We start from the raw sequence: 24370 nt of genomic DNA on the forward strand, positions 1-24370 counted from the left end.
ATGAGGTATCCCATAACAGTGCATGTGGGATGTTTCCTATTGATTTCAACAAATGCAAAATTAGATTCATATTCAATAAATATAAAAATATAACTTGTCAATATTTGCTTTCTTTCTCAAAGAATCAATTTCCTCTAAATGCCAAGGTGCTTTTAGTGCATATTTAGACAATTATTTAATCTCTTCTACACTACTTACTGAAAAAGCACTAGTGTGGATTCCATTACAAGCTCTACTTTTTCAAGATTCAAGAATTAAGTGATTTTTTAAAAAACCTTCGGCTTTCATAACTCCTGATATTAAACAGAAGCATGCTGCATCTCTTTTTTTTTTTTTTTACAAATGCTTCCAGCTGTTTGCACTGTGTTAATCAGAAGTACAGAACTAGACTGCAGCCCCTGCAAAAGCCCCCTTTCCAAAACCTTTAACAGACAAGTATTTGCCTATGAAGTGCCTGTATATATTTTATTTGCTTATCCTTCAGGCAAAAGCATTAATGACAATTTTGGCAAAGATTGAACACTCACATTTCCTAGCTCAAAATATTTTCGAATTATTAGTTTGTTTGTTTGTTTAAAGAAAGGTGCTATTTTGCACCTCCTCTAACTGAACAGATCCAAAATGTGTTCAGCTGTCTGGAGAAGAGCCAGGACAATAAAATATTAGTTCACTCTTAAATTATATCTCACTAACTCTATCCTTGGTGACATCAAGCTTAAAAATCACTGAAAGGATGACAGTTTTGGTAGCTTAAGGTCACCTCTTTGCCTTCTCCATCCTTAATCTGTGCCTGACAGCAGCTATGGAACACCCTGGCCACATCCCAACCGATGGGAGTGACTCCACTTCTGCAGAAAATAGAATTACTTTGATAGTGGTGGGGCTGACCCCATTTAGGGCAGGGGGAGTTGAAGGCAGTCGGAAACCCCATTACCCCACAGAGGAATTTCCATGCAGTGGAGAATTGGAAAAGCACTTATTGGATGCTGCAGCTGCTCCTGTTCCCCTTTCAGTAAACCTGGAAAATCTGAACTGCTTTTCCATCACCGAGGGGGAGAAGGGAGGGGAGGGAAGAAGGGGGGGAATGAAGGGAAAGAGGAGACGGAGCGGCTGTGGGGACGTGGGCCAGGTGCTGTTCATCCAGCTGGCAGCCAGCACAGCATGTCCACAGCCCAGACTGAAAAACAAAGGGGCTCCAGCCACGTTCCACTGGAAAATCAGAGGGGACAGCTCAGATGTGGATGGATACCTCACTCTCGGGATAAAGCATGAGAGGCAGCAAAGCCTCCTCAGGAGGAGCCTGCCAGGGGCAGAGGAGAGGAAGAAGCATGAGGAGCAGGGTGATGGGTACCCCTCCACACACCTCAGCTCATTTGTGCTGAGAAACTCATTCCCAAGCCCTCTCTCCCCTACACTCTCCTTCACTTTTGGTTGGAGGTGTGCATATTTTCTCCATTTTCTCCCTCCCCTTTTCTCAGTTCGCTGGGTTTGTTTTGAACTGCACAGACGCTGCACAAAGCCAGGCTCTGTGTCTCACACCCCTGGCAACACTTCTGTGCATGATATAAAGGCAAAAAAAAATAGAGAAAAAAGCTCTAGGAAGAACATTTCCAAGCAATTTCTTCTGTACATTTTCCAAACTCTTGTGTCTTCCAAGCCAGGGCTGAGCCCTTCAATTCCATGCTGATAACTATGTATCTGCTACAGTCCTCTGCACACCTAATTTCAAAAGCAGTGACAGAAAATGAGAAGCTCCAATTCCTGGAGTTACCGTCTAAGATCTGAGGACTCTGTCCCTGCAAGTCATTTCAGCAGATGAAAAAGGCCTAATCCCTTATCAAGTACTGTATTTTTAAGTCAGCCACATTGACAGCTTGTGGTTTATTGCTCTTAGGTGTTGCCAGATTTTTCTTGCCCTCTCTACGCTGCCCTGCACCACAGAGCAGCAGGAGGATGCCTGTGCAGTTTTTATTTCTTTTTATTTTATTATTTATATTATTTCTAGAAAAGTCAGAACCTGCATAACCTGAGATCCTTCTGCTGCTTCAGTCCATCTGGAGAGCACATTCACTTAAAAACCTATCTCCTTATGTGTGTGTTACAGTCATGCATTATAATGCAGTCATGCACTATAATTATTAATACAAATTTGTATATACAGCTACCTAATTACATAGTGAATATTATGTTTCTATAGTGCAATATTGCATTAGATAATTAATAGGTGTGCAACTGATAGTGATCCATAGGACGACGTGATTATATATTTGGCAAGTCAAATGAGTCCATGTAGTTTAGCAGACAAATGCAGTAAGTATTGCCTGAAGCACCAAAATACTGTACCAAGAGGCAAAGGATTCACAGATACAATAGGCAAAGAAGGTTCTCTTGTAAAAACACACTTGAAACGGCTATTGCTGTTAATGACTCTTCTAAAAAGGGCAGTATTTTTTTTTTAATAAAAAGTCACTTACTTAACTTTGAGTGAGCTAGAACTTCTATTTAGAATAAACCCTTCAGGTCACTAACTTATACTATCCCTTCTTAGCCTACAGTCTGAAAGACTGAGTTTAAATTTTACCCTGACATTCAGTCATTTTCTTTCGTCTCAGACAAATGGAAGGAGATTTAGGTGAGACCACTGCTCAAAAGGACAGCAGGGCAAAAAGCCTCCTCTCCATGAGCAGCCTAAGCAAAGTCCCTATTCAGGGCCCTGATAAATTACTCTATTTGTTTCGAACACGCATAATCCAGTGAAAGGAAATGCTTTTTTTTCTTATCTTGGACACCAACCCTTCTTTGAAGCCTGCCCAGACTAGATTTTCTGTCCCAGTGGAAGAGCCAGAAAGCAGCAGCCAGCACGCAGGGCTGGGATGGGAGCTTGGCACAGCTGGTGGGCAGGGTGTGGGAACCATGGCTCTGAACAGCCTTCCTGCTTCCTGAGCCTGGAATCATGGCAACTTTCAGAGGAAGGGAAAAAAGTAAAAATCTCAAGCCACTCATTTGGGTTGAAATATGGATTTAGGAGTTCAAATTTCTGGCTTTTTTCTTTTATTGTATTATCCTTTTAGCTAGAAACCATGTCTGTGTGCTCCTCACAACATCTTTCAAGCTTATTTAGAAAAAAAAGAGGGGGGAGAAATATCAAAATACTGTTGAATTTTTGAAGCAGTTGAAATGCAAAGTTATTTGAGACGGTGACACACTACACAGCTCCCTGCTAGTCAAGTGCTGCAGCCATGTGCTAACAATGACTCACAGCACAGTCATTACACAGTTTCTTTAATTTATGTGTTTTCCCAATCCAGGCCAGGATGTCAAAAACAGGGAGGAAAGGAGGGATAGAAAAGGTGGGGAGGTCAGGGAGAAAAGGAGGGATAGAAAAGGTGAGGAGGACAGGGAGGAAAGGAGGGACAGAAAAGGTGAGGAGGAGGGCTGCTGGTCTGGCTCACCTGGAGACTCCCGCGTGCGCTTGCGCTCCAGCAGGGAGGGGTCAGGACATGGCTCCAGAGGACACCAGCTCCCACGGTTTATCTGGAAAACACATCACAGCACATCAGGGAAAGGCCACTCTCACCCGTGTTAGTCTCTTCTTCAATATCCCTCTGCATCAACCAGCAGAGACAGAGTCATAGCTTAATTTTTTCCCAATAATAAAAATGTCAAAAGTAACATACGATTTTATTCTTTTCTACATCACTAAACAAACCATTAGAATATGCCAAAACCCTTTATTTCTCCATGGAAAGTTTGATTTGAAGGTGGCTCCTGCTCAAGGAAGGAGATCAGAGGGAGAATGAGTCAGTGTTTAAGCTACTAGTAAAGGACTGGATAACCTTGGCTTCAAGTCCCACCTCCACTTGTAGCAGGACTGCAGGAAAATACTCTTCTGCTTTATGCCTCAGTTCACTACTTACAAAACAGAAATTCCTCACCACCCATACTGCTGTACAGATAATTAGCTCAGAGATAGCAAAATGCTCTGGTGATGCGGAATAGAGGCCTTGGGAAGTGCCCAGGTCATGGTGAGAACCAGAAGCACTTTGGGCTTGCATTAACTGAAATGATGATGATAGAAACGCCCATTTTAACACTAAGACACATCACATGGTTTATTTCAACATCAGCCCTTATCACCTCACCCCGTCCTTCACCCTTTCCATGACTCCCAGTCTTTCAGCAAGGATGACTGATCTGTTCTCAGCCTCCTCCTCCCTCTGCCTGTGCTTTCATCTTTCTCACTCGGGTTATGTTGTCCAACATTTTGACTCAGAAGTCTGCTGCACTATCCACAATCCTTGGCTCATCCAATATTCACTTTCCATCACTTTCGTATGCAGCTGGCAGACTCAGGAAGTCCCTTTAGTCTCTCTGCCATTTCTTTGAGCCAAATGCCTTGACTTACTGTCAAATGCATGCAAATCTCACCTGTCCCACACCACAAAACCCAGAGTTACTTCCCCTCCTGACCTGTCTCAACTCACAGGATCTCACATGTTAAGTTGTAGCTAAAGGAAAGCTACTGAAATGGATGACAGCCTGATCTTTTTATGACAAGTATTTCTCCTACCCTCTCTCTGGGTTTCCTTTTATCTCCTGAAATAATTTCCTTTCCTCCCTTTCAAATAGCAAATTTTTACTATTTACTTTTAGCCTCTGACCTATGTTCAAATCTGCTCCATGATCCTACTCTATTTTTGCAGTCCCTTGCTGTATTCCCATCCCCTCAATGCTCTCCTTTCTCCTATGTTATGAAACGCACTGGTTTTGCTTTCTTATTATTTATTTTTTTAAATAAATTAAACCCAAGCCTCTCCTGCCCTTGACCTGACGTGCTGCTTTGACTAATGACCCACGTCCTTGTTTCCTCTCTCCCTGAGATCATGGAATGTGTTACTGCAGGCCTTGGCTGGCTCCTCCCTGCTCTGGCGGCGTCCCCTGCCCGTCACCCAAGGGGCTCCTGCCAGCACCTCCTGCTCTCCACACCACACAGGCAACCCTGCACTCCCCCACACCTGGCAGCTACTTGCTACAGCACATTTTTCTTCCTCAGGCTTTGTCCTCCTCCATACTTGTGCGATGACAAAATGGGGTTGGGAGGGCCTTTGACAGGTCAGCTAGTCCCGGCCTGCTGCACCAAGTGAGGCTCAATTATCATCTGAGAGGTTCTAATCCAGCGTGCCCTGAAAATCCTCCAGTGGAGAGGATGCCATGACCTTCTCCAGTCAGCAGCTCTTGCTGACACAGACAGGGAAGGAACAGAGAAGTTTTGAGAGGGGAAAAATGAGCAGGAGTTTCCCAGGAGAGGTGAAGATGTTGAGCTCTACCGGAGTCAGGTCTTGGGGTGACCTCAGTGCATGTCCCACTGGATGCCCCTCCCACCTCCAGGGAATTTTGCAGGCTATTTTCCTTAGGGATAATGTACGTTTTGTAGTTCTTACTCCCTGACTGCATTATACAGATATTCACCCAAGACCCCACCACACTTCTTTATGTACACACATCTAAAATCCCAGTGCTCCCTGCACCTCTGCTCCACACACACCTGTGTATCCATTTTCTCCCTTTTACACACAATACATCCATATTAAATGAGAGGCAGTGAGGAAAAGAGAAGCAGTCTTCAATCTGAAAAAGGATTTGCAAGCAAAACTTCAAAACAAAGGGGTTTTTGCTTTCCAAAGTAACACAAGGATGTTGCATTTTAACTGCTGCAGGAACAGCGGGTCATGTTCTGATTCTTTCAACAGAAGACACGCCCTGTTCTCAGAGAAGCTGTGTGGTATCTAACCTTAGCATCTAAACTTAACCACAAAATTTATTCTTTTTTTAGTCTAAAAAGAGCTGCAAAGTCAATAAATACCACTTTATGACTGCAAAGTCAATAAATACCATGCTATTATTCTTTTCTCTCTAGACAAAGCAGAATAAATTTGCACCACACATTCCTACATTTTATTAAAGCCAAATCTAGAGATTGAGGCTGAACACACAAAGAAGGACAAATGCAAATGTGCTCAAGTCCACACGAATGAAGGAATGACCTATTTCAATACAAAATCAAATTCTGTCTCCTTCTGACTGACTTACACCTCCCCCTTTCCTCCTTAAGAAGAATCTGACCCTTCTTCATTTTAAACAAATCACCATCAAATTCAAAGGAACTGCTCCTGATTTATACTGGTATCCACTACTGGAAATGAATAATTAAACATCCCATTCAGTAATTAGCAGTAAGAAAGCAAAATAGGAAGAGGTTCAAGCTGTCTGTTGAATAAGCCATATTAGGCTGAATTAACATTATATATTTTCCTTTAATAGAACCAATTGAGTCATTCACTGAAAATGCATTATAGACATTGGCATTTTTTCAAAAAAAGATTTGAGCATTTTTCCAATTTCCCAGCCAGCTCTCTCCTCAGCCCTGTGGCTTTGCCAAGTATTGAAAACGTCTGCTTTTCTCTATTAAAAAAACTAATGAGAGAGCGACACTGAGGTTTAAGGTGCTGCTTCAGATATACTTGATTATGTACAAAATAAAACATCAGAAATTAAATATTTATTTCAGTAGCCCTAATTCAGGAAAAATAATAATCACCATCAAAACAAAAACAAAGGAAACCACTACTATATACAAGTAATCCCTAGGCCAAAACGAGCCCAGATAGGCTTGGAGGAGGTTCACTGCATGCTCTCAGGGAACTGGGTGGTCCACAGATACTCAAAACACAAACCCCACTATCCACAGCCCTATACTGAGTACTGGGATCCCTCCTCAGCACCTGAATTCTGCCTGTATTTACTCAGGACTAGGGACTACAGGTACAGACAGTGAGAGCTGGAGAGAAAATTGTCTTTATAAAAGCACCTGAACATCAGGAGCTGGGGAATGCACCAGTATGGAGAAATCTGAAATGAGGTTGTCTTGGGATTTTGCAGACACGTCTGCATTGCATATGAGAAAATTCCTCCCTTTCCCCCCAGTTTCTTGCTTTGCTGAGAGAAGCCCAACAACAGGACCACAGGCTGGTGGCCACAGAAGATGATAAAAGCCCCACACCTTCTTGCTTGCCCACACTGATTACAGCTCATTGATTCCAGGCATCCCAAGTCTTTGCTGCGGGAACAGAGGGTGCAGCGCTGTTCCAGTGGCAGAGGGAATATGAAACAGCCTCTGGGAACAGAGTTTCAATACACAGCTTTTGAAGAAATGCCAGGAGAGAGCCAGCTATTTTTCCATACAGAAGCCTGAATGTGTTTATCTGCAGCTCAGACACAGAATGAATCATGGAAGCACATCCCCAGGCAACCAAGAACTGAATCCTGCAGGACTTTCTGTTTGCCTGTGAAACACCAGCAGGCTAAATGTTCAAAGATGCCTTTAGGACACCAGCTGGAGCTGCGAGCAACAGATGGCTTCATTGCTCTTTCTGGGCACACACAGGTATTTCCTGACTTGTGGGGACATCTTCCTGCAGACTCTGAATTTGAAACTTGATGTGACTTAATGCAAAAGAAAAGGACAGTGCTGGACAAGGTGTGAGACACGCCGGGCTGAGATGTCCTCTGTCCCACAGGAACTGTGAGTGACAACAGACTCCACACCCAGGCTCTTCCTTCCTCTCCCCTTGGTCTTGGACAAGGAATTACCTAATCTACTGCAGTGTTGTGCCTGCTCATAAAACCAGGCTCAGGACCTCCTTCTCAAAGACACTCCAACAATACCTAGGGCAGAGCCATGGACTGGAGGCTCTCTAGGAACAGACTTCTCAGGGGACAGGGACTACCTGGCTCCTATCTACCTCGCCTACATCTCCAGAACGGAAAAGTCCTTTTTCTCTCTCTCTGGTTTTATTTTAACTCTTCTTGCCTTCTATTTCACAATAAAGAGAACACACTGACCTTTCAGGAAATCTTTTGCTATTGCAAAAGTTTGCACTTGTCAACCTCACTGGTCGTGATATAAATCAACATCTCCAGAGCACAAGGAACCAGATGACTTTAACTTTCATTTCCTAGCAGATCCCTGGAGATTCATCTTCCCTCTATATTATTTTAACTTTGTCCTAAACGTGCAAGTTTCCATTTTTCTCCTTTTATTTTCCCCAACTTCCAGACTATGATCTACCTTGCAGCTAAAACCAGATACTACTGCACATAGGAAAATATTTAGGAGAGTAATTGTAGCTTGCTTGGTGTATCATTAAGTAATTGTGCACCACACTGAGTAATATCCATCTTAAATACCCATTGTAGAATAAAAGTAGTAGAAAAAGCAATACTATAAATTCAATTATAATTAATTTGTTTCATAAGCAGAAATGATGCAATGATTTTTTTTTTTAAGTTCTATGCATATTGCAATTATTTTCTAGGAATTTCCCATTCCTGAAAACTTCCTACAGGATTTAAAAAAAACACATAATTGGAATTCAGTGTTTATGTTGACCAACTTTTAACTTTACAATTCAATTTAAAGTGAAATTATCCAGTTGCCTGCAATTCCTGCACTAGAAACGAAAGCAACATTTGATTTACCCCCTTCACAAAAAACACCTTTCAAGATCCTCCAAAACAGTTTGAAAAGGAACATAAAGGATGGGACATCTGGGGAAGGAATTTCCACTGTTTTCCTTCAACATCTGTTACTGCAGAAAGACTCCATACACACAAAACTCACATCAAGAGCAACAATCGCTGCTTTGGCAATCATCTTGCCAGACAATATTAAGAGCAGACATATCAATTTGCTTGCAAGTTCCACATTTATTTTTATTTAGATTATTTTGATAATCTCCCTGTGTATTTTCTTAGCTCTGGGGGACGATATTAACAGGTGGATGCAGAACCCAAAGACCTTCTCAAATGTATGCCAAAAGGGACAACATTTGCATTTCTGCAATTATTTCTATGAAGATTTTTTTCTTCTAGCACTGTGAATATGCTACACTGAGTCTTTCATCTTTACAGAGCTGGTGACACCATATCAAGACATTTTTTCAAGGACGTCCAAACTGACCTTTCTCATAGTAACAAGCCAGTAGTGCTATAGAAAACTATATTAAAGGATTTCACCAAAAAAGGCTCCCACAAGCACAGGACATGTTACATGACTGAATAAATTAGCTCTTTATGGTGCAAGAGCAACATTGAATTCCTAGAGTGCATTTATTCCCCTGCAATGTCCCAGCAGGGAAAAGGAACGTGTGCCCCAAGTACATTTTCCAGCCCTTAGCACTGCGATGTCCTCCACCAGCAAAACTAAAAGTCAACAGACTTTAATTAAGCTTCAAAAATAACAGCATTTGCTTTCCCAAAAAAACCATCTCTTAGCTAATATGGGAGCCAAATTCCCACAAATATCTATGTGCCTAATGTGAAAACACAGTAATTTAATTTAAGCTGCCCTCCCAGCCGTAATTCTACATGAGACACAAACAGAAAAACTCAAAAACTCTCTACATCATTCTAAAGACACTCCTCTCCTCCTATCCTTTAATGACCAGAAGAGCATAGACAGATGTTAGATTAAAACTTAGTGATTTTAGGCCCACAAAATTTGATGAACACCACATACCCATCAGCTGGGGATATCCTTTCCCCAGAGTAACTCCAAAAGAAGGAATGAATTTGTTTATGTGTCAATAAGGAAGAAAAACTTCAGCATAAAATGTAAGGAAGTCTGGTTTCAGGGACTTCTCCACAGACTGCTTTTAGCTTTGGATGCTGTAAATGGCACTTTGCATTAGGTGGGCAGGCATCAATCACAGCATCTTCTCTGGTGCTGGAGTAAAGCTACCAGAGCAGCCAGGAAGAACAACTAATTAATAGTGCTGTCCTTTTAATTTCAAAATACCTTGATTAATTATCAATGCTGTTTTAAATTCCATTAATAATGTTCTGATCTTCAGCTAGAAGCTGAATGGGATTGGTTCATATGAAAAGCTGATAAATCAAATCTCATTGCCCCAGCTACAAAAAAATTTACTCCTGATGCCTACCCTTAACAGCTTCAGCATTCACATACAGAGGTGAAATGCAGGTACAGGCAAAAACTGTGAGAAAACATTCCCAGCTGTGATTACTCAGTCTCCTATTCCCAAAGCAAGTCCAGTTCTTACTTTGTAACTTTGCAAAGCACTGCCTGTTCATCCCCACTGAACGCCTGTCTGACTTCACATGTGTCTGCAAGGTGCCAGCCAGTGTGGTTTTTGTATCCTGTCCATGTAGTTTTATTTGTGGTAGCAGGCACAACATAAAAATGAGACAGGGCTGCCAAGGCACACATGGGCACACTGAGACTTCCCATTTTGGGCTTGCAATAACATAGCACAGACTGCTTTACCCTGCACGTAGCTGCTCAGAGCTCAGCAAAATGTTCAGACAAGCAGACATCCCACACACCCCACAACTTCTCCCTCATCTGCTACAATGCAAACCCAGCAGGAACAATGACAGCAAATTTTTATGTTGTTTCTGCATCATCCAGGCTTCCCTGCATTCACTAAGTTCAGGATCCAAGTTCATTGAGTTTGCATTGCTGCAGCAGCCAGTAAAGGACCCAGAATATGGAATCATAGAATGGTTTGGCTTGGAAGGCACCTTGAAGATGATGCAAACCCAACACCTTTCTCTGGTTGCTCAAATTCCCACCCAACTTGGTCTTGAACCCCTCCAGGGATGGGGCATCCCACAGCTTCTTCTCTGGACAAGCTGTGCCAGGGCCTCACATCTCTCACAGTGCAGCGGCAGTAAGGAATTTCTTCCTAGGATGAAGTCCTACCTCCAACAGGGACTGGGACCCTGCTGGTAACCTGCTGCCTCTTGCTTTTTCATATGTGGAGAAGAGGAAGAAACTATGCTAAAGCCAAAAATAATTGTGTGCATCAACCCTCAAAATTGCTGAGGTTCATTTTTTTCATAACTTCACAAGCCACTGTTTCAGGCTCAATCTAAACATGGAAAAATTGAATCTCAAGATAGTGGCCCTACAAATGACAAAATTATGGTTAGGAACCAAATGTTCTTTTGCTATTCTGTCTAAGAATGGATGCAATCAACACAAATATAATCTCATCTATAAACATTTAGTACCCAAAATTCTTTCTTCACCACTTGTTCCCATTGTCCTTTTTCAGCAGCTGATTTTCTTTCCTATGTCATGACTGAGTCACCATCCCTGGAGGTATTTAAAAGATGCATAGACGTGGCACTGAGGGACATAGTTTAAAGGTGGACTTGACAGTGCTGGGTTAATGGCTGGCCTTGATGATCTTAAAGGTCCTTTAAATCTAAAGAATTCTATGACTACTGAGTTCCCTACCTTAAAATGAAGCAAAGAATATATTAATCTGCTACGCAAGAAATGACAGTTTGTCTGAGTCAACCTGCAGCCAAATTGAAACCTGTTTGGTGCTTTGCAGGTATCTTGTTAAAATTTCGTCAACTCAAACACTCTTGATGGATCCAATTTGAGTTTACTTTTTCCTAAGGACATGTACTTGCTTTTCAGTGTTTAAGAAACTCTGTCCTCTTAACTCCCCAAAATACAACGGCCTAGATAAGGTATGGTTTTATTTCAGTATTTTAATGAAAACCAAACCCAACAGAAACCCCACCCCCAGCTCCCTCATTAAGGGCCTGATCCAACTCCCATTAACGTCAAGAGATGATCTGCTACTGACGCACTCAGGCGCTGGCTTGGATCCCTCGGTCATCAAAATTCAATTCCATCTACCAGTTATGTTATAGGAACCAGAGAAAACATGAAGGATGACTGAAAATCGAGCTAGAGTTGATTGTAGCTGTAGCTGTCACCAGCACCCTCCTATTTCAAACATCTGCAGGCTGTACAGCCCATGTTGGGAGCAGCAATGCGTGCACACACGCACACATATATGGACACTGAGTCATTTGCAGGAACAGACAGCATAACCCACAGTCCTGAAACTCAATTAGGAAAATACCAGTTGGAACTAACAAGAGCCACATTTTGTTATAAAATCTAAGCTTTTCTGAACAAAAACTAATTTAAGGAACTGATGACATCAGGAATACTGAAGCTGGATAATTCTAGTGAATTGTATTTCAACCCAGGCATTCAGATACTCTTCATAAAGAAAAAGATTGTGCTTTTTATTGGCAACCAAAATTATCAGAGGTACCAGGCCTCCTCCCAAGAATTATTAAGAATTGTGCACACACTATTACTTCCACAGAAATAGTATGTGCACAATACAACAACATTTTTAATGACTCATACTGTGTGTATAGACTTAATATCGTGGGATTCAATCCCCAACCAGCATTAGTAACATCAGAGTTCTAAAATACTCAAAAAAATTGAGCTGGTAGAGAAAACAACTTACAGCTATCTGTGCCACCAAAACCACTGGGTACATTGAATTAAAGGAAAACACTTTCATTCATAACAAAGCAAGGTAACAAGAGCTAGGTCTATTTTAGTGCAGATAATGTAGAACAAGAATTAATTGAAAATAAATTTGTTATATATTCTTGTCTTGACTTGGAAACAACAGCATGAACCAAAAATCATAAAAAAGGAAGCCATATGATCATGTAGAATCTCACTGATTCAGCTAAGAAGAGAAAAGAGAAAAAGGGAGAGGGAAAGGAAATGCCCTTCCAGCAGTTAAGATCTCTGAATTGGGCTGTGTTTTGCAGTCCCTCTGGCTTCTCTCCTATTTCCATCCACTCTGCCAGGAAACTGCTGAAGCTCCACAAAGCTGTTACAGAGACAGGACATTCCCAGACTGCCATTGTGCCATTTGGTGGAGCACTTGCTAATTTTAGATTAGAGGAGGAACACACTGGGACAATTAGCCAAGAGCCACTCCTGATTCTTGCTCCAACCCATCCTCAGACAAAATCAAACCCAAACAACACAACTGACAGCAACTTTCCTAACACAAACAAAAAACAGAGGCAAAGGAGGATCCACCATGCTTTTTTTTGGCAGAATGCATCTTTTGGGGAACATGTGCCTTTCAATCTCAAAAGTAAGCACTGGAAATGGAAACCCTTTTCCCCTCACACAAAAGACCCACCTGGGATTTCAAATCAGGGACTGTTTAAGGGCAGAGGGCAGGAAAGATGGCCAGGGAGCTCTCCCAAAGAGTGCATGCCGCAAGATATTATCTAGTTGCAGAGATAATAATATTTGGCATGATATAGTTTGATAACACTCAAAACCATGTCCATGCTGAAGGGCAAGAGCTCTTCTACCTGTCCCTCCCCTCTGCATCATCCCGAGGGACACAAGTACAGCAAGGAACAGACTGACCCCCTGGACATAGGGAAGGGAACCCATAAATAAATATATACAAACATCATACCTTTAACAACACAACATCTACAGTCCTGTCCACCTTGGAAATGTCGCACAGGCTGTATCGCCTCTTGTGGCGTTCGTACATTTTGTCCAAAGAGCTGGGAGCAGAGCAGCAGAGCCCACCATGAACCCTGGGCTCACCACAGCCCCAGACCTCTCACATCCGTGCTCAGAGGAGTCCCTGTGTCTCAGCACACCAGCCTGCCCGAGCTTCTTAACAGGAAAACGAAAATCCCAGCGCTGCGCCCGGCTGATAAAGTCTTCTCGGAACAGATTTGCTTATACAGGCAATGCAGGAACTTATAGCAAACAAAAGATATTTGAAGACAGCTTTATACATATAGGATTATTTTTTTTTGCGACGGCTAAGAATGGTATCAGCCTTCCTGTTACAGTAATAATAACAAAAAATTGTTTTCCAGACAACTTTGATATCCAAAAAGCACCAGAATGAAAATCCTGCCCAAAAAGAGAACAAAAGCCAGATGTGTGCAGCAGGAATACTGACACTCCAAGTGGAAATGCAGAAGGTAGGCTCAGCCACGATGGGTCTAATTCAGGAAGAAAACAAAAACAAACCAAAAAACCAATCTCCGTATCCAATGCAAATACTGTCAGCAAAGCGTTTTGTTTTTCACGCCCTCATGCACTGAAAGAAACAACAAAAAAGTACTTTCCTCCTTCCGAGTCAGTTCACTGTTCACCGGGCAAGACGGCTTGGGTTTGCGTTAAGTTTAAATTTCTAATGACAGCACTGGGCAAAAGGAAAGAAAATAATGAAATAAAGCCACTCCCTCCTGATTTGGGCTGGGACGTCACTGCTTGCCTTTTTAGTCCTGCACCAGTGTTCTCCCGGCTTTCAAATTTACTTTGCAGTTGTGGGAGCATGATTCACAGAGAGGAAAAAAAAAAGAGGAGGGAGTGGGGGAAGAAAAAGAAAAAGCAGCAGCTTTTCATTGCCAGCCTCTTCCACCTCTGGCTGCAGGCACTTGGTGTGTTTGCTTGGTCCAAAACGAGACTAAGAGCAAAGGGACGTGTTTTTCAAGAGGTAAAAAGACTCTTCCCATTCCCCCAGGCCAGGTGAATGAAAGACAGTTTCAAGGTTAATGCTTTCCTAAACCAGGAACGGAAACTTATGATTTAATCAGCGCACATGGGAAAAAAAAAAAAGGAAATCAGCCATTTACTTTTTTCTTGGTTTGTTTTCAACACAGAGCAAAGATCTCAGCAACTAGTTGTCTAGAAAATACAATCTTGCCTCTTCTATTCTAGCCTGAAAGGGAGAGCTTTTTTCTTGGGGAGTGGGGGGAAAAAAACCCCTGAAGTTTTTTGTCTTTCTAATGCCGGGGCCAGCGCGAGTCTCTCTGCTCTCAATAGCTCATTCACATCAGCTGGGCCCTGCATGCTCACTGCCACATGGTTTCCTGTTTTCAAACTGCCCCCTTGCAGCCCCCTCCGCTTTCCACCCCACCCTGACCTCTCCAGGGATGAAATCTTTCCATACTTCTCTGGCTTTAGACATTCTCTCATTCACCGATTCAAAAGGGAATGGGGGCGGTTCAAAAACGCAAGGGAAAAAAAGAGAGAAGAAAAGGGGAAGCAGAGTTTTCGGAGACTGGGAGTTTGTAGCGACAAGAACTTAACTTGCTGTTTTGCTAGATGGGAAAGCTGAAAATGCAGCACTTTTTAATCCCAACCTAGAAAGCAGAAAACACAGAATTGGAAACAACACTTATCAACCCGAGGTTTGACTGCCGACCTCCAACAGCCACCCTCGGCAGCGCCAGCAGAACTGGCCCACCTCCTGCTGCTGGGATTTGCTCCGCTCCTGGAGCTTAGTTAGGGGGTTGTAGGTCTTTTCATCCAGTCCTGTAGGGTGGTCCTGGCTCCCTGGCTGTATAAGAAGATTTGTGGCCACCAGCTCAAACTCTGGCAAAGGTGACTCAAACCCTGCAGCCTACTGGAACGGATAAAATGCAAGTTCTCGGCATCTGAATGCAAGATGAGTCTTCCAAAGGAGATCTAAACCCATATGCTGCAATCAAGTCCTCCAGCTTCTCTCTTCCCAGTGCTACCCAGTGTTCTGACTGCCTGAACACGCTGCACCACAGCCTGCCTGTGAGTAACAAAGGAACTGACTCCCTTCTGTGCCTGTTTGGTAAAACAGCAAAATGCAGGAGTTTACAGAACCACCACAGGCTACTGTGAGCTCCTGGATGTGCCATCCCCTCCGTGCAGTCAGACTACACAAAAGCACACCCTGCAAATTTAGCAGACTCAGTAACCAAGCAAAGGGCTTCTTCTCCTGAGACTGGATGACACCGTGGCCAGCCCTGACACAAAGGCTGGCCCTGGGCCTTGCAGCTGAGCGTATCCTCAGGCACTGGAGCAGGCTGGGACTCGCAGCAGGTGAGCTCTCCCAGTGGGGGACATAGGTACACTCTTACCTAGTTAGTCAGTGCCAGGGTCTCCCCACACTTCCCTTACGCTCCAGTCTCTCCCTCATATCCCAAAGCTTCATCTCCACCACACCACCAGCTGAACTGAGGAGGATTCCTCTACGAGGCCGTCTTACAGCTACAATCCCTGGCTCAAGATCTCAGCCAATGACTCCGTTCTCTCCAACAATGAGCAGAGCTTCTGCTTTCAGTATTAGGACACGCACAATGTGGTCGTACTTTGGGGACTTTCTGGAGCCACCAGTTTTCTCCACAAGTAATGAGTCCCAGCAGTCATGTGCCCATCGAGACAAGGAATCAGAAATGGCTGTGACAGCATTCCAGCCCTTCAAACACTACCATAAAAGGCAGGCAGGGATTTCCTCAAATCTAAATTTACAAGACAGGAACCCACAAACAAAGTATGTGAATTTAGTTCAGGTGTAGGAATTTGCAACAGTCATGGTGTCTTAATGATGCTCTAATGTTTCATTATGGAGCACCTTTTTTTTTAAACTGATATAGCAGATAGAGTTAATAAATTTAATTACAGCTGCTGATATACCCAGCCAAGATTTAGCCTAACAACAACTGCACAGCTCTGCTCAGACACTCTATTTAAAACACCTCACCTTTGATCCATAGAGTTCCTCTGGCAACCAGAAAGAGATGCCCAGCTGCAGGGCTCAAGGAATGCCCACCATCCAGAGGAGGTGAGGATCACTAACTGTGACGGTGCATCTTCCACAGAGATGCAAGATGGGTCCAACTTGCAGCTGCAACAACACCCAGCCTTTTGTGGCTCACATTACCTCCCCCTTCTTGCAGGTAAGGGGAAATGAGAAACATCTCAAATCAAAGCATATGGGAGACATGCTGGGAAATGTGCAGTTTTCACAGCAGGAGGCAAATTTTCCAGAGCTATGCACAACCATTTTGGGATGGCCAAAAGCCACAAGTAAACCAGTGGGGGCTTTCATGGGGCAGCAAGGAACAGAAATCTCATGTGGAAGGTGCAGACAGGTGGAGAGAAGCAGCCAGGTAAGCTACCAGACCCACAGCAGGCCGGGTGACTCTGGACACAGGATGTGTCCCAGGACTTGGTGCATGTCCTGTGAATCAAGATGATGACCTGCCCTACTCATTGATTAAGTGTCGAGATCTAGTAAAGGTTGTCAGTTGATCTCCTTGACTCCTCTACACCTTCAGCCATAGAGGGAAAGAATCAACACACACCAAGAAAAAAATAACCCCTTCTCTCCCTTTTTAATTTAAGCTTCCAAATCCTTAATTTGCTCCAAGAGTTTTTTCTGTAGTTATGTTCCTGACTCACAGCAAAGATCAGGGGGCCAGTGACGACTACAGACACCCAAAGTGCATCTCATCTTCATTTCCAGACTTTGCCGTTGAAGGAAGGTGGGGGAGGAGGGAATGTAATATAAACAAGTAGAAGATAATGTGCCAGACACACTCTCCCTTGGGAGACCATCACCCTCTTCCCACATTAGGTGGGGCTTTTGCTGCATTGTTTCAGGCTAGAAATCTTGCCTTGCACACAGCCTGCCATCCACAGAGGCACTGTCAGGCAGACACAGAACACGACTCAGCCCGGACGGAGCAGAACAAAGGCTTCCAGTCTCTTTTGTCCAGCTATTTAGGCAGTCCTTGAATGCCATAGAAGTGTTTAGACAGCATATAGCATTTATGCTCTGAAACACAATTAAACAGACAGTCAGAAAATAAAAATTAAATTGAAAAAACCTACTCTAACAAGTAAATAATTCTTTCTTTTTTCGGCGAGTTGCTCAAAATGGAGAGGAGACGCGAGCAGCAGCCCCGGCCACCGTCTGCTGATGCGACAGTTCTGGGCTCCTTATTGAAAACATCTGGAAGCTCTGCGCCACTTTGTGCAGCCAGGAGCTTGAAACTATCCAATCATTTCATATCCAAACCCAAGTCCAGCGCTGCGGATTTCAAGGGAAGGAAAAGAGGGGGAAGAAAAAAAAGAGCAACCACACTTGATCACGCCATATGATCTGTAACTCATCCAGATAAAACTCCTCCTCCTCCACCCGCTAACAGACCTCTTAATGACAAGGAAATCATGGTTATCCTGAAACAGACTGAACTATTGTTATCTGTTTCAAATTACTTTTGCCATATCGTTATGAAACACTGCAATGATGCAATCTGCAGAAATACTCAGGCACATTAACTTTTTAAACCATGACTCTGATAGGAACTAATGGAGCAGCAGATGAAAGGGAAAAATTCTCCTCTTTTAAGCAAGGCAAAACCCACTTTTGGGCACTAAAATGAGGCAATAATAAATTCATCAGACAGTAAGAGAGAAGAATTACAATTGCAATTGCTCTTTTCTTAAAAGAAAGCAGCTTTTTGGGAAGGCTTTTTAAAATTTTACCTTCCTGGCTCTTGCAAGGATAGACAAAACAAATCGCTTTTTTCCTAAAACTAAATAAGGCAAGGAAAATCTGTACTCTAATGCTGCAAAGCCTGTAAGAGGAGCACGTCCAGTCTGGAAAGGAGAGCACATCCATCCTGTCTGCTGGGAGGGAGGTCAGCACCCACGTGAGACCAGACCAAGACGGACACTCAAACGTGGATTCTGAAGCAGACCAGGCTGCTGTTGACCACAGCAAGCACTCACACCACAGACCTTGATCAAGAGCCCTGGATATCTCATGGCATTTCTCATGATTGCAGGAGCACTGCAACACTGAGAAGAGTTTAGTGGCTGACCCAGTCCCACTGTGCCTGTCTGTCTGCATCCCTGTGGGGTGGTGGCACATCAGACCAGAGCTGCATCCCTCTGGCCACGGCATGATCCACCAGTGTCCCAGCAAGCTACAAGTGGCTTCAAAAGGCTGGCTGTGATTTTGAATTCCCCTACAAGGTAGGGCACAGAAAGAAAAGGAGTCACAGCGAGGGATATGGACAGTCCCCCACCACCTGTGGCAAATCCATGCTACTCTTAAGGGAGAAAGCCAGTGATGCAGCAACAAACCTTCACAATCCTAGTCATAAAACACCTCCATATTCATCAGTCTGATTTAATCCTTGGGCCAAATCATCCACAATACCAACACAAGTTTTATTCTCCAGGCTGGGACTCTCCCAAAACTTAAATCATATATTCACACCAAAGTCTGGAGAGAGGCATCACCTCACAGAGCAATGCTTTGGGACAACACGACTGGCCTGAATTTAACATCAAACAATCCACTGTCCAGCTGCAGCCTGTGTTTGAGCTCAGACAGAACCAGACAGAAACAGCTAAAGAGCCATGAGGGAATGAGGAGGGCTTGGAAAGCTGTCAGACACGGATATATGGAGCACGTGTTTTGAGAAAATACAAAAACACCTTGAGAGACCTTCAGCCACTTCCTGACCTTCCCTTTTTCTAATATTTCTCAGAGACTCAGTCTACATTTTTCAGGAATTTCTATTGTCCAAATAACCTTTAGAAAAATGCTGAAGCTTTGGTCAGCCACAGAACATGCCTGAACATCCTTCCAGAGGAAGTCAACTGCCCATCTTACAGCTCCCAAATGGCTACAGGAGAAACACAACCCACTCAAGAGATTAGCAACCCCTCAGCTGACTCTACATCACTTTGCAAGATCTGCTTCTTCCTTTACCAAAAATAACTGCAGTTGGGATGTCTAGCTGGCTGCAGTGCTGTGGGATCTTGGACCAGCCCACAAATATTTATTCAGCGTGTTATGGGAGTTGGGAGAAATACTTCTGCTGTCAAGCACTGGACATGTTGCATTGCTCTGTGAGTTTCAACATCCTAAAAATCTCATCCTACACTAAAGTTGGTCACAATAGATTTGCTTATGTTTTCCTTTATGGCTTTCAGTTGCTGTCAATAAATATGTAAATTTTACATGCATACAATGAGTGATAATCTTTGCTAATTACTATGATTCTCCTATAAAGGAAGGATTACAATATTGGGGATTTGGAAAGATAATGACAGAAGTATTTAAAATAGTAATTTGCATTTATAGGAGTTTTTAAACCACCATAAACACTATACAAGCCCCTTGAAATTGGTTTGCACAGACCATCCCTCAAATACCTGAAGGCCTGCTCAAGTCCAATCAAGCAATGTCTAATAATTTGTCCTACAGAGGAGTTAAGGAAGAGATCATTGCATTTGTCTCAAATGCAAGAAAAACGGGATGTTTCATTATCTATAAAGCTTACAAATTCAAAAATCAAAAGACATTTTCATTTTTATATAATCCAAAATAAAAAAGCATATTCTGACATGATTGGGATAGATACAGGATATAAGAAAGTACTGATTTATACAACTAAAAACACATTCTGCTCCCCCATTACAACACATTCTAGAAAGATTGAATCTGTGCAGTTCAAGATATGAGGTTAAAAAATATTTCAAGTTTTTGTGCAGGAAAACAAGGCAGAGTGCAGGAAACATCCCTGTGCTCTGAAATGATCCCCACTGCTGTGGGGAGGGCACAGGAGCAGGCAGACATCGCCTGAGCCACTCCAGGATGCCTCAGCATAACACGAGATCAGTGCCATGAAATGCCTGGTGCATGGTTCTAGCTGATGAATTATGTCTTTAGCTAAAAACAGAGACAGGGCAGCAGATTATGTAGATGAATTGGCGGATAAAGCACAACAAAAATGACGCATGGCATGAGTGAGTGAAATTAATGGACAATATAAAAATGACACATCTTGAACTGAGGAAATTATTCAACTTTTACCATTCTTTCATGCCTACAGTTTAAGGCACTGTAATCTAACTGAAAAACAGAGACAAGTCATTCAAATGAATAAATCTTGCCAGAAAATGATTCAGTTTCCCTTATTTTATTTTTTAATTTTTTTTTTTTTTTCCTTTTTAACTGAAGTCCCTAGGACTCAGCCCTTTGGAAGCCCACACGACTCAGTGTATTGTCCTGGCCAAGCACTCTGTCCAAAGGGAAAAAGTTATCTTTTCTTTCATCTTGTAATTGAAAATCTGGGAGGGGAAGTGTTGGGAAAGCAGAGCACTGTACAAAGGCACCCATCATACTCCCAGGTCAGCTTTTTGCCTGGCTGCTAATGAAGGCAGTGGATTGAGGACACTGTGGCATTTGTTTTGCCCTTCCAATTTTTCTGTTTGCTTTGTGGGAAGGAGGATCTCAGTCCCCACGGGTAACTGAGATGCTCTGAGTGCAGCCAAGCCCCTCTCCCAGCAATAACAGCCACTCCAGATTACCCTGCTACCTACACCCGCACTCAACCAATATTTTCGTGCCCTCTCTCCATGCATTTGGAAACCTGAAATGAAATCCAATGCAAACTTTCAGAGGAGGCATTTGGAATCCAGCTCCTGCCTGGGAGGTCTGCTTTAGGACCACATGAGTATTCCTTTGCTCACTGTTTTATCTGTTTCTCTGGTAGTCCTCTGTAAAGAATATTAAACAAATATGTCTTTACAGCTCAAGAGCCCAGGAGAGAATGTTGACTCTGTGGAAAAAACCCTGGTTTTATCCATTTTTACCCCACTTTGATCCCTCTGGACTAAGGATGTATATACAAGGGTAAGGATTCATTGGGTCCACAAAGCCATCATTAAGGAGTGCTACATCAATCCAGGCTGAGTATGCGCTCCCTTACAGCCTGATTTTAGAGAGTATTTTAAAAGGAATTTCAAGGCATAAAACATGTATAATTTCAGCCAGATACGTGCAAGCATCACCAGTAATAAGGAATTTTCTCAACAGTTGAAGCTGTTCCAGAAAAAGAATAAAATATTTATTCTAAGGTTATAAACTAATATATCCTACACCTCTACCAGCTTTTCAAAGATCCCTCTACAGTAACATTTGTTGTTGCAAAGTTAAATCCTAACTGGAATAATGGGTCCCAAGCCCTGCTCCTGTGCCTCTCCACTCAGCTAAAGCTAGGGAATGTCCCTGCAGACACAGGGAATGCCAGCACAATACAGGTGCTTTAGGAAAGTTTTAATTGCTGAGTTTTTGTGCTGCCCTCTTTCATTCCCCACCTGCCAGAGACGATGCATTTCCATATCTTTAACATCTTTTTTCAATAGATAAGTACATTTAAGACAATGGATTATGATAAATGGCACCAAAAATGTCAAAAAGCAGCATTTATTATATCCTGCAATTTCCCTGAGTTATCCTGATTTGCACTGTCCCAGGAGCTGCAAATTGCTGTGCTGCAAATAAAGAAAATGGAGCATCTGAGATTTCTCACCAGTGACTTCAAGGAAAGAGTTGGTTTTGTTTTCTTAAGAAGAAAGAGGAAAGTGTTATGAAGCTTTCTCTTCAGCCTAAAATCCAAAACATTTACAAGAATCAAGAGCACAAAAGCTTGCAGATAACCAGCAGAACTGATGCCAGTTCCATCAAAGCAAACAACTAACAACAACTGGGAGGAATGCAGATTATGCAGCATCCCTCTCTATTGAAAAAAAAAAATCTGTTATACAACAGTTAAATAATTTCACTACTCCAAGTTATTATTCCTCAGTTAGTCCTTTTTGGCTATCATGCAGCACTAGTCTCTTCTGTTTCTGAAGTTTGCCTTTAGGACAAAAAAAGAGGCAACTTCAAAACATGCAAAAATTAATGAAACCCATATGTGGGATACTGTCATTATTCCATGTTTATAAGAGGATCAGGTTTTGTTAAATGGGCTTACTTAATGCAGACGCATAAGCAAAAATACCCAGCAAAAGATCTGAAAGCTATTGAAAGCAAAATATTTCCACAATTTAAACTAAAAGCCACTATATATTTTTGTGCAATTTTGTTTATGGCTTCTCTGACAGCTTATAAAGTTTTCCTAGCCAGAGAAACATCTCCTAGATAAGATTTTACCTTTTTGACTTTCACCCTCATACTGTATTTAAGCTAGGCCAACCTAAAAATCAATGGCTGATGGAAACATCTGTTGATACAGGCACACAATTTTGACTTTTTTCAACAGCTGTTGTTATTTTATGCCTTTTTTTTTGGCTAGGCCAGTTGGTAAGACTGGAAGAAAATAAAAGTTGGGCTCCTTTACTGACTTTGGTCTCTCTTTAGTAGCTGCAGTCACCACCTTGTTCCCTACCCTGCACTGGGAGTTTGGGGGGAAAAGGCTGAATGCCCCCCAAGTCTGGTCTTGCCCACCAGACTCAGACAAGAAATAAAGGAAATCTCACTAAAATACTGTTAGAATAGAATGCTGTTGCTGCTTTCTGCTGGTACAAGGGACTAAAACACCCTCCACTGCCCACCTTCCTGACTCCCATTTATACCTCCAACAGCAATCCACAATAAACCCCAGGTTTGTCTTGCCTCCCCTCCTGCTATTTCACTGCTGGGATCCAGACATCTGCCAACATCCTCTGTAAAAGATAACACACAATATATTTTAAGAGTCAAGCTGCCACAAGATATTTGGTGCTTCAGACAGTGCTCCTTCCCAGACAGAGAAGCACTGCTCACAGGAAGGCTCGCATAAAAACAGAATGTACTTTTCTTGTGAATCTAATGATTGCCTAACAAAAAAAAACCCCAAAACAAATTCAGCTAAAATATCCTATTTTCAACATTTAATTCAGCTGCTAGTTGAAACAAGATGTTTCTATCTAAATTCTGTTTTCTTGAAGGAGAAGAAAACAACTTACAAAGCTTTTAAAGACCTCCAGTCTTTTTCAGTGCACATTCAAACTGTCAAGAGCCAAAGAAAGCCAATACCCTACGCACAGATTTTTTCTTTCCCCTTGCTCTTTTTAACAGAGAGGACTTGTTTAATCTTACCTTCAAATTTCTTATTTCCCTGCCATGCACTCCTAGAGTCTCCGTCAGTTGTGCCAACACTTGCCCAAAAGGCCAGTCATAAAAAAACCCAGTTTAAACAGAAACTGCTTATCTAGAGGAGGGAGAGCCCCAGGTTTGCAAGCAGAGAAGATATTTCAGCATTAAAGAATTCTCGGAGCTACTCCAAGACACAAATTTTTGTTGTCTGCTGCACTGCAAGGATTTTAAGCCCAGAAAGAAGCTATTTATTTAGTCTATATACATAGATTTATAACAAAGGCAGAGGATCCATCTACAGTCTTCTGGGTGCTTTTTGCATCGTTTATAGCATACAAAGTAAAACTCAGCTTCCTCAAAGACAGAAAAGGAGAAATAAACAAGGCTTGACAAGAAAAATCAAACACTGTCCCCCAAATATACAGCTATGAACTAAAAAAGCTTTTTGAGCTGCCTCCTGACATCTCCTCAAAACACATTAAAACACAGAATTTGCAAAATGCCCTAAAACCCATTTCTGCCCATGCTGCAGGGAGGAGTTTCTCTCACCCCATCCCTTTGTAAGACCCCAATTTTTACAGTCATGCCTCTCTTTGGTTATCTACAGGTAGGAATATCTGGACATGATGTAAGCAACATTCATTCTCTTTAAAAATTTCAAAAAGGTACATTACTGCTCTGTTTTAACCCTGAAGCTAAAACTTATCTGCCTCCTCCTGGGCAAGCAGGTCAGTAAGCATTTCCTCACCTTGTTATGGCCAGTG

General features: G+C 42.5%; 1 protein-coding gene across 9 annotated transcripts in view; it reads right to left on the reverse strand.

Moving 5' to 3' along the window:
- AKAP13 (A-kinase anchoring protein 13) overlaps positions 1-24370 on the reverse strand; it is a 204384-nt gene that overhangs the window by 57078 nt on the left and 122936 nt on the right. For 7 of the 9 annotated variants that reach the window (XM_039723000.1, XM_039722995.1, XM_039722998.1 and 4 more), the window contains exon 11: positions 3453-3534. In XM_039723000.1, coding sequence (XP_039578934.1) covers positions 3453-3534 — 82 coding nt within the window. Of the gene's footprint in view, positions 1-3452; positions 3535-13355; positions 14076-24370 lie in introns of those variants that run through there. The other 2 variants (XM_039723002.1, XM_039723001.1) reach the window with 1 other exon arrangement.

This window comes from Passer montanus, unplaced genomic scaffold (genome assembly GCF_014805655.1).
Source record: "Passer montanus isolate IOZ18808 unplaced genomic scaffold, ASM1480565v1 scaffold5, whole genome shotgun sequence".
Classification (NCBI taxonomy): Eukaryota; Metazoa; Chordata; class Aves; order Passeriformes; family Passeridae; genus Passer; species Passer montanus.